The sequence below is a fragment of the Myxocyprinus asiaticus genome, chromosome 11, assembly GCF_019703515.2.
Source record: "Myxocyprinus asiaticus isolate MX2 ecotype Aquarium Trade chromosome 11, UBuf_Myxa_2, whole genome shotgun sequence".
In the NCBI taxonomy this organism is placed as follows: domain Eukaryota; kingdom Metazoa; phylum Chordata; class Actinopteri; order Cypriniformes; family Catostomidae; genus Myxocyprinus; species Myxocyprinus asiaticus.
The window spans coordinates 35,659,553-35,674,659 of NC_059354.1; the positions used below are offsets into that span (position 1 = coordinate 35,659,553).

General features: G+C 36.7%; 1 protein-coding gene across 2 annotated transcripts in view; it reads left to right on the plus strand.

Annotated features, from left to right (window-relative positions):
* Positions 1–15,107, plus strand: part of si:ch211-269e2.1 (cohesin subunit SA-2) — a 30,769-nt gene that overhangs the window by 12,832 nt on the left and 2,830 nt on the right. The window contains exons 16-29 of one of the 2 annotated variants that reach the window (XM_051710215.1): positions 1,192–1,309; positions 1,657–1,760; positions 1,948–2,040; positions 2,130–2,216; positions 2,363–2,563; positions 3,467–3,543; positions 4,145–4,232; positions 4,316–4,396; positions 5,979–6,071; positions 7,935–8,112; positions 9,469–9,608; positions 12,349–12,450; positions 14,052–14,206; positions 14,560–14,688. In XM_051710215.1, the coding sequence (XP_051566175.1) occupies positions 1,192–1,309; positions 1,657–1,760; positions 1,948–2,040; positions 2,130–2,216; positions 2,363–2,563; positions 3,467–3,543; positions 4,145–4,232; positions 4,316–4,396; positions 5,979–6,071; positions 7,935–8,112; positions 9,469–9,608; positions 12,349–12,450; positions 14,052–14,206; positions 14,560–14,688 (1,646 nt within the window). The remainder of the gene's footprint in view (positions 1–1,191; positions 1,310–1,656; positions 1,761–1,947; positions 2,041–2,129; positions 2,217–2,362; positions 2,564–3,466; positions 3,544–4,144; positions 4,233–4,315; positions 4,397–5,978; positions 6,072–7,934; positions 8,113–9,468; positions 9,609–12,348; positions 12,451–14,051; positions 14,207–14,559; positions 14,689–15,107) is intronic. The other variant, XM_051710216.1, reaches the window with a different exon arrangement.

The window sequence follows — 15,107 nt, forward strand, 5'->3', positions numbered from 1 at the left end:
GAAACAATGAACTCAACATTTTAGAGAACATGCATCCATAGAATATTAATATTAGTGGTCGACAGAAAAGGGGTTTTCATTGCTCTATTCTTAAATCTGTATAATAAATGTTAATTAAATGGTTACATTTATTGTATTAGTGTTTAGTACAAAGCAGTTAAAAAGAGAATGCATATCCATTGCTTTTTTTGAGCTTTAGCAATGGCTAAAATTTATCTTAACATGAATATTGATAGTAATAAAAGTGTCATTATATTTAAAAATGTGTTATGGATATGAGACTGTTTATTTTGCACTCCTTTGTTTTGGTTGCTTTACTTGTAAAACACTGAACAAGACAAGGAAATTTTAAGGATTTAAAAAGTTGCTCAGTGATAAAGATTTGTCTGTCAATTTCTTTCTTTTACACATTTCATACAACATAATTCCATCAAATTGAACTGAGTAATCTTTAACTAAATTAAATGTATAAAAAACCCTGAATATTTTCAGTATTATTAATTTAGTAAAAAATTGCATGATATATTTTTCTGGAATTTTGTTATGAAATTGAAGTCTGCATCTTAAAAATATTTTTTTCAGTGTATTGATATTAATGTTTGATTTGAATATATGCTATACATGCGGTAATTTCCATATCAAACAAGGAGCAAACAATCATAAAACATATGCTTTATTTCTTGGGCGTTGGCCAGCAATACGTTTTTCAATCACTGAACAGGTGTCCAGGAATTTTACAGGGCTGAGGTGGCAAAAAATTGCAAAGAAAACTAGCTTCTTTTCTACTGAAGACTTAGACTGGAATTACTGTTAATTGTGCTGCTACATTATCCAGTAGACTAGTTAACAATAAAGTTGCTCTTAATAGGCTATACATTTATATTGAAATAATACATATAAAAGAGTAGCCCCAATTAGTCCCACACAATGAGGTTAAGATATTCTAAAATGATTAGGCAAAAAATTAGCATGTAGTCTGCATTAGCATTCATTCACTGAATTTTTCAACACTGTTAAAGAGAATGCAAGAGTTGACAGGAAACCATGAGAAAATAACCCCATCCGGTTTGAAACTCAGATTGGCACAGTGAGCAACATGTCAGTGCACATACTGTACACTATACAGCAGGCCACATCTGCAGCATTTTATGTTGGAGTCTGCTGAGTTTGATTCTCTCCCTTGTGTCATAGCTGCACCAGCATGTGCTGTACCTCGTGGACAGTTTGTGGGACAGTGCAGCAGCTCTGCTGAAAGACTGGAACGGTCTCACATCACTGCTCTTACCTCAGACTTCCTGTCAGGAACAAGGCTAGTACATGCACTTTAGTACACATTCCTTCAGTGTAATGCTATATTGCTGTTTCTTTTTTTTTAAAGCTTTTGGTTTGTCAGTGTGCACACAGTGCCACCCATTCCAACAGCATTGACACATTTTACATTAAATGGAATATATTACACTTATTACTGTAAATGCAATTTTATTAATTGAAATGCCACTATATAGTTTTGACTAATATGTTTTAATAATTACTTACAGAAAAAAAGAAAATAATTGATGCCCTCTCCCTGCAGTATTTCCACAGGTTAAAATGTAATAGAAAAAATTGACATCCATTTGTACAGTGTGTATGTGTGTGTATGTGTATTAACTGCAGCTCTGAGCAGTGCTGAGGAGACCTTTGTGATTGAGCTCTTGTTGGCGGCAGTGAGACAGGCTGCAGAGGGGCCTCCGTTACCAGGGAGAGGAACAGGTAAAAAGGTGAGACTGTAGTGTTCTTTTATTACCTGATAGTTTCATTAGATGGCACTATGGTCCAACAGGACTGTCAGATTGCTTCATCATTTCTATGTTTGTAATCCAGCCCTTCACATTCTAAACAGACTCTGTTTACACCACATGTTGTGGCTGCTACGATTAATTTAGCCAGTTGTGTTTTTGTTTTTAGGTGATAAGTGCTAAAGAGAAAAAGCTACAAAATGATGACTGCACAAAACTCACTGAACATTTCATTAAAGTGCTATCTGAGCTTTTATCGAAGGTAAAGAAAAAAACATTAAGTTACCGCTGACTCGACTACTACTTCATAAATTACCCTCAACTGGTTCCGTGTCTGATCTCCTCTTCTAGTACTCAGAGGAAGCTGAAAAACTAACTTCCATCCTAAGAATACCTCAGTATTTCCAAACAGACACCTGGGATCGTGAACACTCACAGGTAAGTGTTTATGTATATGTATATGTACTGTATGTTCTGCTGCTGCTTAGGCTCTTGTAGCCAATTGGCAAAAGTTCTGTTCCGCATTTAAGCTTATTATAAATAGAGCTCCCCTTCTGGTTTAATTTGTCATTGCACTGGTGTAGTCCATGCAGGCCTTGCTAGTTGAGCTGGACTCTGCAGTGCGTAGACACACAGACGCAGGGCTGCTGGAGACAGCTGCTCGTTCTTACCAGAGCCTCTGTGCTCAGGATTCACCCTGGCACTCCTTGGCCCGCCCCACCTTTGACCGGCTCATCCAGTGCTGGACACAAACACTGGGGACACGGTTAGGAGAATCACTGACTGTGAGTATGCTAGGGGACCGTTAAAATAATTTAAATAGACACAGGTGAATTTTTTTCTTTTACAAGCTTATATCAGATATATGAGTGAATTTTTGTCTGGATCTTATCTTTTTTTTTTGTTTTTTTGCAAGACATATTGACATCCATAAAAAACAAAAACAAAAAAAAAAAAGTTTATTTATGACATTGACTTATAGCAAGAACTCACAGCAGAATGGAGTCTAACTTAAAGGGATAGTTCACACAAAAAAGAAAAGTCGCATAATTTATTCACCCTCATGCCATCCCAGATGTGTATGACTTTCTTTCTTCAGCAGAACAGAAATTAAGATTTTTGAAAAATAGCTCAGCTCTGTAGGTCCATAAAATGCAAGTGAATGGTGATCAGACCTTTGTAGCTCCAAAAATCACATAAAGGAAACATAAAAGTAATCCATAAGATTCCAGTGGTTAAATCCGTATCTTCAGTAGCAATATAAAAGGTGTGGGTGAGAAACAGAACAATATTTAAGTCCTTTTTTTACCCTAAATCCCCACTTTTACTTTCACTTTCAGATGTGATAGTGAAAGTGGAGAATTAGAGTAAAAAAAGGACTTAAATTTTGATCTGTTTCTCACCCACACATATCATATCACTTCTGAAGATATGGATTTAACTACTGGAGTCTTATTGATTACTTCTATGTTTCTTTTATGTGATTTTTGGAGCTACAAATGTCTGATCACCATTCACCTGCATTGTGAGGACCTACAGAGCTGAGATATTCTTCTAAAAATCTTTGTTTGTGTTCTGCTGAAGAAAGAAAGTTATACACATCTGGGATGGCAGAGGGTTAGTAAATGATGAGATAATTTTCATTTTTGGCTGAACTATCCCTTTGAAGCTCTAACTTTCACGTACAGGATGATTGTTTCACTGGAAGCGGGGACAACACTGTGGAAATTCTGTCCACACTGAAGAAACTTACTGTGTTCAACAAGTAAGCCTCATTTTTGTAAATGCAATGACAAACACCAGTTTCTGCAGTATACACTGTCAAGTTTTGGGAGTGACAACCCCTAAATTATCGTTCTGTGTGTTCAGAATACAGGAGTCAATCCCGAACTTGCAATTGTTGACATAGTGACAGCTACAGTATATGTTAACCATTTACAATGTTTTGGTGTCTTGCGTCTGTAAACAATTTTGGGCCAGACTTTTAGTACACTGCTGTCGACAGAGGCAACATGTTTGCTTCATGCTCACTAAACTGCTGCTTTTAAACAGCATACCATATCTGGACCATAATGTGTGGGTTGCCCCTAGACTATAGGACTGGTAATCTTCTAATTACATCACTGCATTAGCAACTAGTTGTTCATGTCATTCTGTACACACTTAAATATGTGGGTTCAATTTAATTCAGTCATCACTATCTAAATTTTTCGGGACTGGATTCGGTTGTAGAATAAGGTTGTCACTTCGTAAATTACCAAACCCTGCTTGAACTGAATAGGATTAAGCTCTCAAAATTGCCGTTATTAAATATATGTTTATTCTTATTTTATTTGTGGATGTGTTGCTATATCAAATCTGTCTAGTGCTCAGGATCTGTCTAAATGGAGCATCTATGAGCTAGTGACCAAACTTGTGGAGGTGGAGATAAAACATGGTGGTCTGCCCATGGAGGTAAAATTATTAGCCTTAACCAGATCCTCTAGATTCTAAGTTTATTCAACAGGATTCATCTCTCTAATCTGCGATTCTTATAGTTAGCAATTGAGGCTCTGCGCTGTATGTGTAGCTGCATCCTGTGGAAGCTCAACACGTTTGGAGAAGCTGTGGCCTCCAGGGTGAGCCATCTACCTTCCTCTTTCACTCTGTCTCTGATTAAAGCATGACTCCTGTTAAAGAAGACTGACATCACATTTAGAATGCTAATAAACCAGTGCAGACCTAAAGGCAGCATTTTCCCTTGGGTTATTAATTAAACCAGTGTTTTAGGTATGCAAGACTCTTTGCCCACAGAATTGCTGTATGATCCATCACAGAGAACCGTGTCCTTTAAATCCGCCACATTACATTTCAGATATCAACACAGAGGCCTGGGGTTATGTCCAGTGGATTTTAATAAGTGATAGAAAGGGATTGATCGCGAGTCTTTAGTAAAAGTAAGTGCAGGTGATGGATTGTAGAGGGACGAATGGTTGCGCTCCTGTGTGGATGTTTCACCGCTAATGTCTAGACTTGTTATTAGGCCTGTGTTTCCATGCAGTACACAAGGTAATCATATTTCCCCACTTCTAACCTTTATCCAGTGAAATATTGACGGCCATTAAGACTGCTGTAGGTAAGAGGCATCCAATCCCACGGAATAGAGATGGCTCAGGAATGGACGCTTTCTCCTCTGGCCTCCTCATCAATAACTGACAGTGCAGGTGGCAATTTTTTTGGCCAAGGTGGCAACTTGGCTCAATCTGCAATTCTAATGTCAATGGTAACCGGAGGTGAGGGGGAAAAAAGACGTGTTCAGCATAAAATGGGGACGCATGTCCGCTCCAGAATGAGTCATTTAGCTGCAACGACATTGCGACTGCGTGGGATGGGGGAGCCGTTCGAGCACGTCCACCCTGGAGCTCCACGTGCATGTAATTATGAATGAATATTTTACACAAGAGACTGGCAGCACTGCTCGGAACTACGCTTTCATCAGTCCACTTCGGTTAGAGCTCTGCTGTGGCCTTCTTGCAGTTTCTATTATTTTGTGTAATTACTGTATGCTCTCCTCATTCATTCTGTGGTGTGTGCAAATCCGACCTATTTTACACACACACACACACACACACACACACACACACACACACACACACACAAATCTGTTATTTCTGTCCATATTCAACTTCGTTTTCCATATTGGAAGTTCGAAGCAGCGTAAATTGTTGTACACAATAAAAAAGGGTCCATTTTAGTTATTGATAGTATTGGTAGTTGATACATACATGTCTTTTAATGTACAAACATAACATCAACAAATCAAGATTAAAACATCACAATTTTAGGTTAATAGGTTTATATGAATGCATAAAAGAAAGTGTATTTAAGGTGCTGTAACTGGTCATCATTTCTCTTTTCAGTGTTTTTTTTCACAATTTTGCATTTGATAGCGCATTTTAAATGGTCCTGAAAATGTATCAGTGTCATAAATTCATTTTAAAAGTACAAACATTCCATGTAGTCTTTATTATAATATACTGCATGCATATGATAAAAAAAACTGCATGCATAATAATTATAAAACAATAAAAAAAAAAAAAAATGCATTTAGCATTTCACATTGCAGGACGTCAAATTCCTAGAAGTATTTTGTCAACTATCATCAAGCAGCTGTAACTACTATACATTTTTTGGCAATTAAATAAAGTGTGTGTGTTTTAGGAGTCAGCCCTCCAGCAGAGAAACCAGCTACGTGCCTTCTGTGAGAAATGTCACCGCTGTCTCTCACACGTTGAGCAGCTCGTAAGAGAGCAAGTGAGCATTATGTCTCTTTCTGTTCATGACATTGCACTCCATGTAGCAGTTACAGAGCATTTTGTTTGTGTACTACACAGTAGCATGTGTGCCGGTACTGGTGTTAGAATCCTCTTGTTTTGACTGTAATTTCCTGTGAAGTGCCCCTGGTCCTTGAGTTGTGCTATATTGAATTCCCTCTCCATGCCAGGGCTCACTGGCGGCAGAAAAACACACTAACTGAAACTAAAGCAAATCAAAGATTCTGGCAAACAAACTTTGTTTTTTGCAGGTCTGCCCTGAATTGTCCATGTTCTCAGTACAGTGATGTCACTTTTTTCTGTTCATGATGTAATGGAAACAAAACCGTCGTAGCTTCACTGAAAAAAAAAAAGAAAAATTTTCTTAACCAATATGTTGTCTTTTTTTCTAGTAAAACGATCTAAACATCCTTTAAGCAAGATACATTTTTGAGCAGCATACTTGCATAGGATATTAAAGGGGTATTCCAGGTTCAATACAAGTTAAGCTCAATCGACAGCATTTGTGGCATGATGTTGAATACCACAAACATTTATTTCGACTCATCCGTCCTTTTTGTTAAAAAAAGCAAAAATCTGGGTTATAGTGAGAAACTTACAATGGAAGTGAATGGGGCCAATTTTTGGAGGGTGTAAAGGCAGAAATAATAAGATTAAAATTTTCTGAAAGCACTTACATGAATTCTTCTGTTAAAATGTTTAACTATTTTTTGAGCTGTAAAGTTGATTAAATCATAATTTTTACAGTCGTTTTAGTTTTTTTTTTAACATTACATCGTCATGGCAACGAAGCTGTAAAATTGGCTATAACTTTACACAGAAAATGTTAGTAAACGATTTTATCAAACTAAACACGTTAACTTGCATATTGTTTACGTCTTGTGGCTATACTTTTGAAATAGTGAGTTACAAATGCTGTAGGTTGAGCTTAAAGAGCACCTATTATGGTTTTTCAAATATTACCTTTCATGTAGTGTTATATGCTGTTTGTGAATGTAAAAAAGTCTGCAAAGTTTCAAAAATCAAAGTGCACGACAAATGGATTTATTGACTCCCAAAGAAAGAACCGATTCTGAACACCTGAAACGAGTCGTTAGTAATTCCAGACTTACTTCCTGTACTAACCTAGTAACTTGGTAACAAAAAACCCACCTCTGGTCTTCATTAGTTCCTCGTGAACAGCTTTGACCTACCCTCAAACACTACACTAAGCGGTAGACCAATCACAACAGACTGGGACATCTGACCAATCAGAGCAGAGTAGGCTCTCTGAAAGGAGGAGTTTAGAATGAATCCTTTACAACGGATCATTGAACAAGTCGATTTTGACACTGGGGAAAAAAAAAGGTAATGCTGCAATTTAAATTATGAGCAAATTAAAGTGTTTTTTGACCTTGGATGCATGTAAATCTATTGTATGAGACCTTTAAAACAAAATTAAGCATGTTTAAAACCATAATAGGTGCACTTTAACTTGTGTTGAACCCAAATATTCCTTTAAGACTTGTTTTCAGAAAATATATCATGAATTAAGTGTATTTTTCTTACCCCATTGGCAAATAGTTTTTTCTTGTTTTAATTCAAATTTAGTGAAGTTTATGCTTTAAACAAGAAAAAAAAGAAGCTATTTACCAATGGGGAAATTGAAAAAACTTTCAAAGTAAAATTAAGAAACTAATTTTCTGCAGTGTTTTTGAAATTTTAAAGAACACAGCATTCCTGTCTCAGCTTTCTTATCAGGGAGTGGTTGTTTAGGTATTGTTTAAGAATTATAATAGAATTTAAACCAGAATTTGTTTAATTTCTTATTGGGCTCTGTGTGTTTTTGTTGTTTTTCATAAAGGCCTACATGTGTCTGAGTGACGTTCTCATAGCTCATAATTTCCAGCTTCAGACGTGGGATGCTTCTGCAGGCACTCCGCTGCTGTACACCCCTGATCCCAAACTCCAGAAAGCTCTACTCTCCTTTGTCTTGGAGCATGTCTTCACCAGCCCTGAGCTGGACACCCACAGCAGTAAAGGTTCTTTCCTCTCCTCATTTAAATTGTAAGGGTCCTTGTTTGGCCTGTGCTCTGCAGTGCGGCGAGAGGGGTGGCTTTAGCAGAGCCAAAGTGAGTTGAAAGTGTTTAGAGAGTCATTGCCCTTTAAAACTCAATCAATAGCCATCAATAGATTTTACTGAGATTTCTTTGAAAATATGAATCAAAAAGATTTGACTGTTGTCAGTGCTTAATGACAGAGAATGGTTCTCAGGCATCCAGGTACAGTAAAAAAGAAAAAGTTGTATTTTGTTTTGTTTTTTTCATTTTGCACTGCCCTGATGAAGCTTTTTGACATAACAGATATTTCACAATACATTATAGTTACTAAATTTGCACATATTATCCTATTCATAGGTTTATACATCCACATCACATTTAAATCACAATTAAAAACACCTTTGAAAATGTTAAACATCTTACAGATTTTTGTGAGGTGTATATAAACAGATTAGAAAATTAGTGTGTAAACTTATGAGCACAATTGTAGATCAGAATAGTCTCAACACAGAATTTCTGTCTCTACTGCTGCCAATGTCAGGTGCAAGAGAATGTAAAGATCATGAACTGTACAGAAACACATTGGTTGTTAATCTAATGGCTCCCCACCTTATGACTTTACCTATGAAATGTCATTGAATCCAGGCTTATTAATCAAACTGGTAATCCATTATCATAACAATTTGTAAAGATATCATTATGTAAGTTCTCCCAGAAGTTGCAGTTCTAAATGAAGAGATAATTGCATCAACACAAACCCTGTAGAATTTTAATTAGATGCACACACAAATGAAAATTATAGTGGGCATATACTTTACAAAATCACTACATAAGATGAAAAATTGATGTTAGCTCTCTCAAACTAGTCTTTGTGTTGTTTTTGGCCTTTGAGTTGCTGTAAAATAAACACAAGGATATGAGATAACATCAGATTTTGGGGGATTTGATTAGAAATCAAGAGTGACTGAAGCAAATCATATCAGTTCTATAAATATTTCAGTGAATCATCGATTTGTGCTGGCACAAATTCCTTACCTCTTGAAAAAATTGCAATACAGGCTTTTGCTGGTAACATGTAATAAAAAGCAATTTCATTATTGGATTTTCCTCACGTAACTAATGCTGTTATGAAAGCTCTCTATTAAGTGATGGCTTCAGGACCAGGCAGGACGACGACAGACGCATTCAGTTTTCAGAGCGAAAATGTTGTTAACTTTTGCTCACCTCAGGAAAGCATTTCATTTATAAGATTTGAGTATCATAATTATACTGCTATGTTATTAAATCTCCACCTCTCTGCTTCAACCTGTCTTTCTCTCTCTCTGTCTGTCTGCACAGTCGGTGAGAGTGAGTGTAGAGAGGGTCGGCTGGAAGACTTGCACAGGCGGAGAAATCTTCTGGCTGCGTACTGCAAGCTAATAATACATGGTGTGTTAGAGATGAGCACGGCTGCTGAGGTTTTCAAGCAGTATGTGAAGGTATGACAATCATTGTCTATATTTTCTGCTTCTCTGTCCCTTTAAACAAAACTCTGACCACAGTAAACACCAGTTTTTATCCAAACAGATAAGTCTGCTCTAAGACACACTTACGTAATGTGCAACAAACATTGTGAGGTTTGCATAATTAAACATATTAATAATTAGGGTTGTCGATTTAATGCGTTAATTCAGTGTGATGAATTATATAAAAAATTAACACAATTAATCATGTCCCCAGACCATAATAAGGATTATTCCTACTATCTGAGCAATTCAAGCTTGGAAGAACCACCTGTTTTCAGCAGGGGGCAGTAAGCGAAACTCCAGTTGTATAAGCAACGCTGTATAGGTAACGCTAGCGATAGCACAAGATGAGGACGCAGTCCTGCGTTCAAACACAGCAAGACGGAGTGCAATTCTGAATGCAGGGATATTGAGACGTGTTTTACTAAGTTTTAATCTACGTTTAATTGACAGCGGCCCAAAAATGCTGTGCTTATGACACGACACAAGTCTGATGTTTTTGGGAGATGGTTTTTATGTATTTGATTTGAATCCCTCATGTCACAAGCATGTATTTATGATGTTGCAGTTCCTGAAAATGGGCAAATAACTTTTATTTACTTACATTTATATTTTATTTTTTTACTCGCATTTGGTGCTTGCCGAATGTTCATTTTGGACCCTGACTAAAGATACGGGAGCTAGTACTGTACATGGTAGCAATGGCATTGACCAGATCAAGGTGAGGCTGAGTAGTTTTATAAAGTCAGTATTAGATGGAGGTGATCTGTTTGTTTGACTTTAAAAATGAACTTCACTCCTGTGTTCATAACTGGAGATCTTAGGCTTTAAATTTATGAGATGATAGGCAGGATTTACAACACTATGTGTGTTTATGTATTTGTGTTTGTGCTTGACACGCTGACATGTTTGGAATGCCTGCTTGGCTTGGTCAATGCAGCGTCGCCAACAGTCTCTTAGCAACATTCTTCCTGGCATTCAAAGAGTAATTTACACACACACATACACATTCAGCCATATTTCTGAACGATGGCTTTCAAAGTTGGTGCAAATGATGACGAGCAACGGAAACCCCTTTTTGCCCAAATTCCTGTGTCCACAGCTTAGAAACAAGTATTCACTTCTCTGAACTGTCAGGCATTGCCAAATGACCAGTTAGAGCCTCTTGAATTAAAATGTATTAAAGCAAATACAGCAGGAATAAATGGAGGCTGTTGTTTGGCAATAGGTGGGTTAGCAGCTGGGTTAATGCAGACCGTCTCCTACAGCGTTTGGGTTAGTAGACTGTGCCAGACAGACTCTTAATGGCAGTGTAAGCATGTATTTGTCTGAACCACCTGGAATTTTAATCACAAAGTAGGGCATCAGGGCTGGCACATGTCTACTGGAACACTACATATAAAGAAATGTTAGTAAGGAAAGGAATTACGTCTGTAACAGACAAATTCATCCGCCTAGAAAAATAGTCCCACCTCAACATGATGAGTTGGACAACTTTACAGATCGAATATCTTATATGAATATTAAGAGTTAATGTAAATGTTTTAACAAAGAAAATAATTCTGACTTGTCACTCAGTTTGTCAAAACAAAGCAAAAATTTCAGATGTGCAGTTACAATGGAAGTTTTGTAATTATCTGAAGTTTTATTTATTAATTTATAACATTATTTTATTATATCTTTTTTTTTATATAACTTTCTATAATTATGTAATCATTATATATTGAATTATTGTTATTTGAGAGCCTTTAGCAAATATTTATGTGTGTGTTAAATTTGATTAATTAATCGGCATATCACGTAATTAACTCGATAAAATAATTTAATCGATTGACAGTCCTATTAATAATATTATTCTATGTAATATTATGAAAATGGTAAATGCAAATAATAATATTATGCAAATGGTAGGTGAATTGAAAATATTTCCTGGCCATATATATATTTTTTACCAGCCATCAAACTGTATTTTCCATTATACATACAGTATATATAATATGTGTGTGTGTACAAGTTGACAGTACTGTGGTGTTTAAAAGCAGAAATGACAGCAACTGTGTTATGTTGTTGATGAACAAAAATACAAGCTTGTAATTACAGCTCAAACTGTATTTAACCTACAGTATTCCTCAAAATGAAGTCTTTAGGCAGAAAAGTAGTCATCCGCCTATAAAAAGTAGTCCCACTTCAACATGATTGTTTGGATACCTTGCTGAAATATCAGACATTTTTTACTGAAGAATTCATGTAAACACTTTTACAAAAATACAAGCTTCACATTTCTGCTTTTAAACCCTCCAGTTAGCTTGCCCCATAGACTTTTATTTTAAGTGCATTTATGCACACACATATTTTTTGTTTTTACAAACTGAGAGACAATTTGGAATTATTTTTTATGGTAATTAACACCATAACACAAATGCTATCGTTACAGCTTAAACTCTATGTTAACCTTGAATATTCCTCTAATAATAAAGTATGGTACATTGTATGGTTTGAGTACAGTACATGGTATATAATTACAGTATACTTGGAAGTTTAAACTAATTCTCTTGTGACTACAATACCAATCCAGAGTGTTACCCGGAGGGCCAGACAGGCTCATGGGTAATTTGCTCTCAGTATGCCACAGGCTTGCATTCCCAGGCTTGAAGCCATATGGCAGACATCGACACATCGACTGTTCTTTACAGCTGTCATATCTCCCCTGCAGTACTACAATGACTTCGGTGACATCATCAAAGAGACCCTGAACAGGACACGGCAGATGGACAAGATCGAAAGCGCTCGCACACTGATGCTGTGCCTTCAGCAGGTATGGAGGGTACAGTCTTCACGTGTGTTCTTTATCTATCACTCTCTCTCACATGTGACATGCCTCTGCGTGGCACATCTGCTTCAGTGATTGTCTCAGGCCCCTGTGCTCTCTGCTCTCTTATGGGCCCCTACAGCTGTCGACACCTCAGAAACACAACCAGTCCACCACCACCCCCCCGCCGCGCCACAACCATCACTATGCTCTGAGTGGAATGTTCTAGTTGCTCTTACACTCTTTGAATAGCTCAATGGTAGAATTCTGCAGTGGTCATACTCATATATGTATACACATTTGCTCTCTGTGCCATAGATTTTTTGATTCGGAATATTTTTTCTTAAAGGTGAAGTATGTCATTTCTGCACCACTAACAGCACCAAACGAAATTATCTATATAATGTCTATATCAATCAATCTAGTTATTGCAAATATAACACATTTTGTACTACTGCTGTTAATTTTCTGTGTTTATTAAGTGTGATTAAATATTTAAATAAAAATAACGCATTAAAAAAATTTATGCAATTAATAATTTCCCTGGACCCTGGAATATTCCTACCGTTGTGGCAATTCAAGCTTGAATTACCACCTGTTTTCAGCAGGGGGCAGTAAGCGAAACTCCACCTGAATAGGCAATGCGCAGCTGTACCAGATGAGGACGCGTTCTTGCATTCAAGCATAGCTGGACGGAGTTTAAATCTGAATGCAGTGGTCACGAGATGTATTTTTCTAAGTTTTAAACTACGTTTAACTTGAAACAGCGTAATAAAAACACTGTTTATGATGCGACGCAACCAAAGTGAGACACATCAAAAGACACTTTTTGTATCATCTTACTAATGCTTTACTTGTCTCCCACAATAATGTGATGCATTGTAATTATCTGAATGATTATATTTAAATATATTTATAATGATTTATGTTAATATAGTTTAATATAAATATTTATAATTATTTCTTCAAAGTACTGTATATTCAGTTATTGTTTTTTGAGGGCCTTTCTCTGCAAAAAAGAAACAGACATTGGACAATAGATAATTGGAAAAGAGTGTTATGGATCTTAACCCCATTGAGATTATGTGGGATCAGCTAGACTGTAAGGTGCGTGAGAAGTGCCCGACAAGACAGCCACACCTATGGCAAGTGCTACAGGAAGCGTGGGGTGAAATGTCACCTGAGTATCTGGACAAACTGACAGCTAGAATGCGAAAAATCTGCAAAGCTGTAATTGCTGCTCGTGGAGGATTTTTTGATGAGAACTCTTTGAAATAGTTTAAGAAGTTCTGAAAAATGTTTTCAAATTGTAATAGTAATGTTTCACATTATTAATGTCCTGACTATATATCGCGATCAGTTTAATGCCACTTTGGTGAATAAAAGTATCAATTTCTTTCCATAAGAGCAAAATCTGTACATTTAAACTTTTGGCTGCCAGTGTATCTGTGGTGTATTTTTGTTGGGTCTCTTATGATTTGATTCAAGTGATTGAAGATGATGATTGAGAATTACTGCACATAGCAATAATTGCAGAATTACAGATTTTCTAATGTAAACTGTATGCAAGTCCGTCTCTTAAGTTGAATTCAACTTTTTTTGTTCAGCTGTACCTGAGGCTAAAGCAGGAGCAGGACAGAGGGAACACATGCAGCTCCAGGATTCAGACCTACAGCAGCATCAAAGAGCTGGCCAGACGCTTCTCCCTCACGTTCGGCTGGGACCAGATCAAATCCCGCGAGTCCTTAGCCATGATCCACAGGTACTGCTGTCAACTCTGCTTATTCTATAACTGATTCACAGTTAAATTACTTGGTTTTAGATGGTTTACACAGTGCTATTACTCTGCTAAAACCAAATGATTGCTATTTTTGTGCATCAATAAAAATAGTTATTCCAAGATGGCTTCATTTAGCCAGTGCATTAGAGTCCCGCCTTTGGTTATTTCAGGGTTGTGGAAGCAACCTTGAGTTCATTTAGCCAGAAGCTGTTCTGAGCTCATATTAGAATACAAATATAGATGGATTGGAGAAACAATATTCAGGTCTTAAAAGGAAATATACTAGTTGTGAATTTATCAGTGAGTCCCAATGACATCTGAGTTTCTTTGTGCAGGGATGGCATTGAGTTTGTTTTCAAAGGATTCATTCAGCAGTCTGAGAAACACTCACCACCGTACATCTCATACCTCACCATCCTCAGCGAATTTTCCAGCAAGCTGCTCAAACCTGACAAAAAGACAGTGTAAGTTAAAGCAGAGTCAAAATCCAAAAAAACAAAACTTAAAGTTCACCCAAAAAGGAAAATTTGTCATAATTTAATCACCTGTATCTTGTTCCAAACCCATATGACTTACTTTCTTTCGTGGAACACAAAAGAAGATTAGCTCGGTCACCATTCACTTTGCATGAAAAAAGATGCAATGAAAGTGAATGGTGACTGAGGCTAACATTCTGCTTACATCTTCCTTTGTGTTCCATTGAAGAAAGAACAACAACATGAAGGTGAACAAATGATGACAGAATTTTCATTTTCGGGTGAACTGTCCCACAAAATGAAATTAGATTTTTTTTGGTTAGATTTTGCATTAACCATATTTCAATATTCTTCTTCACCTCTCAGTGCTACTTTGCTCACAAAAAAACTGTCTTACCATGTCAGAT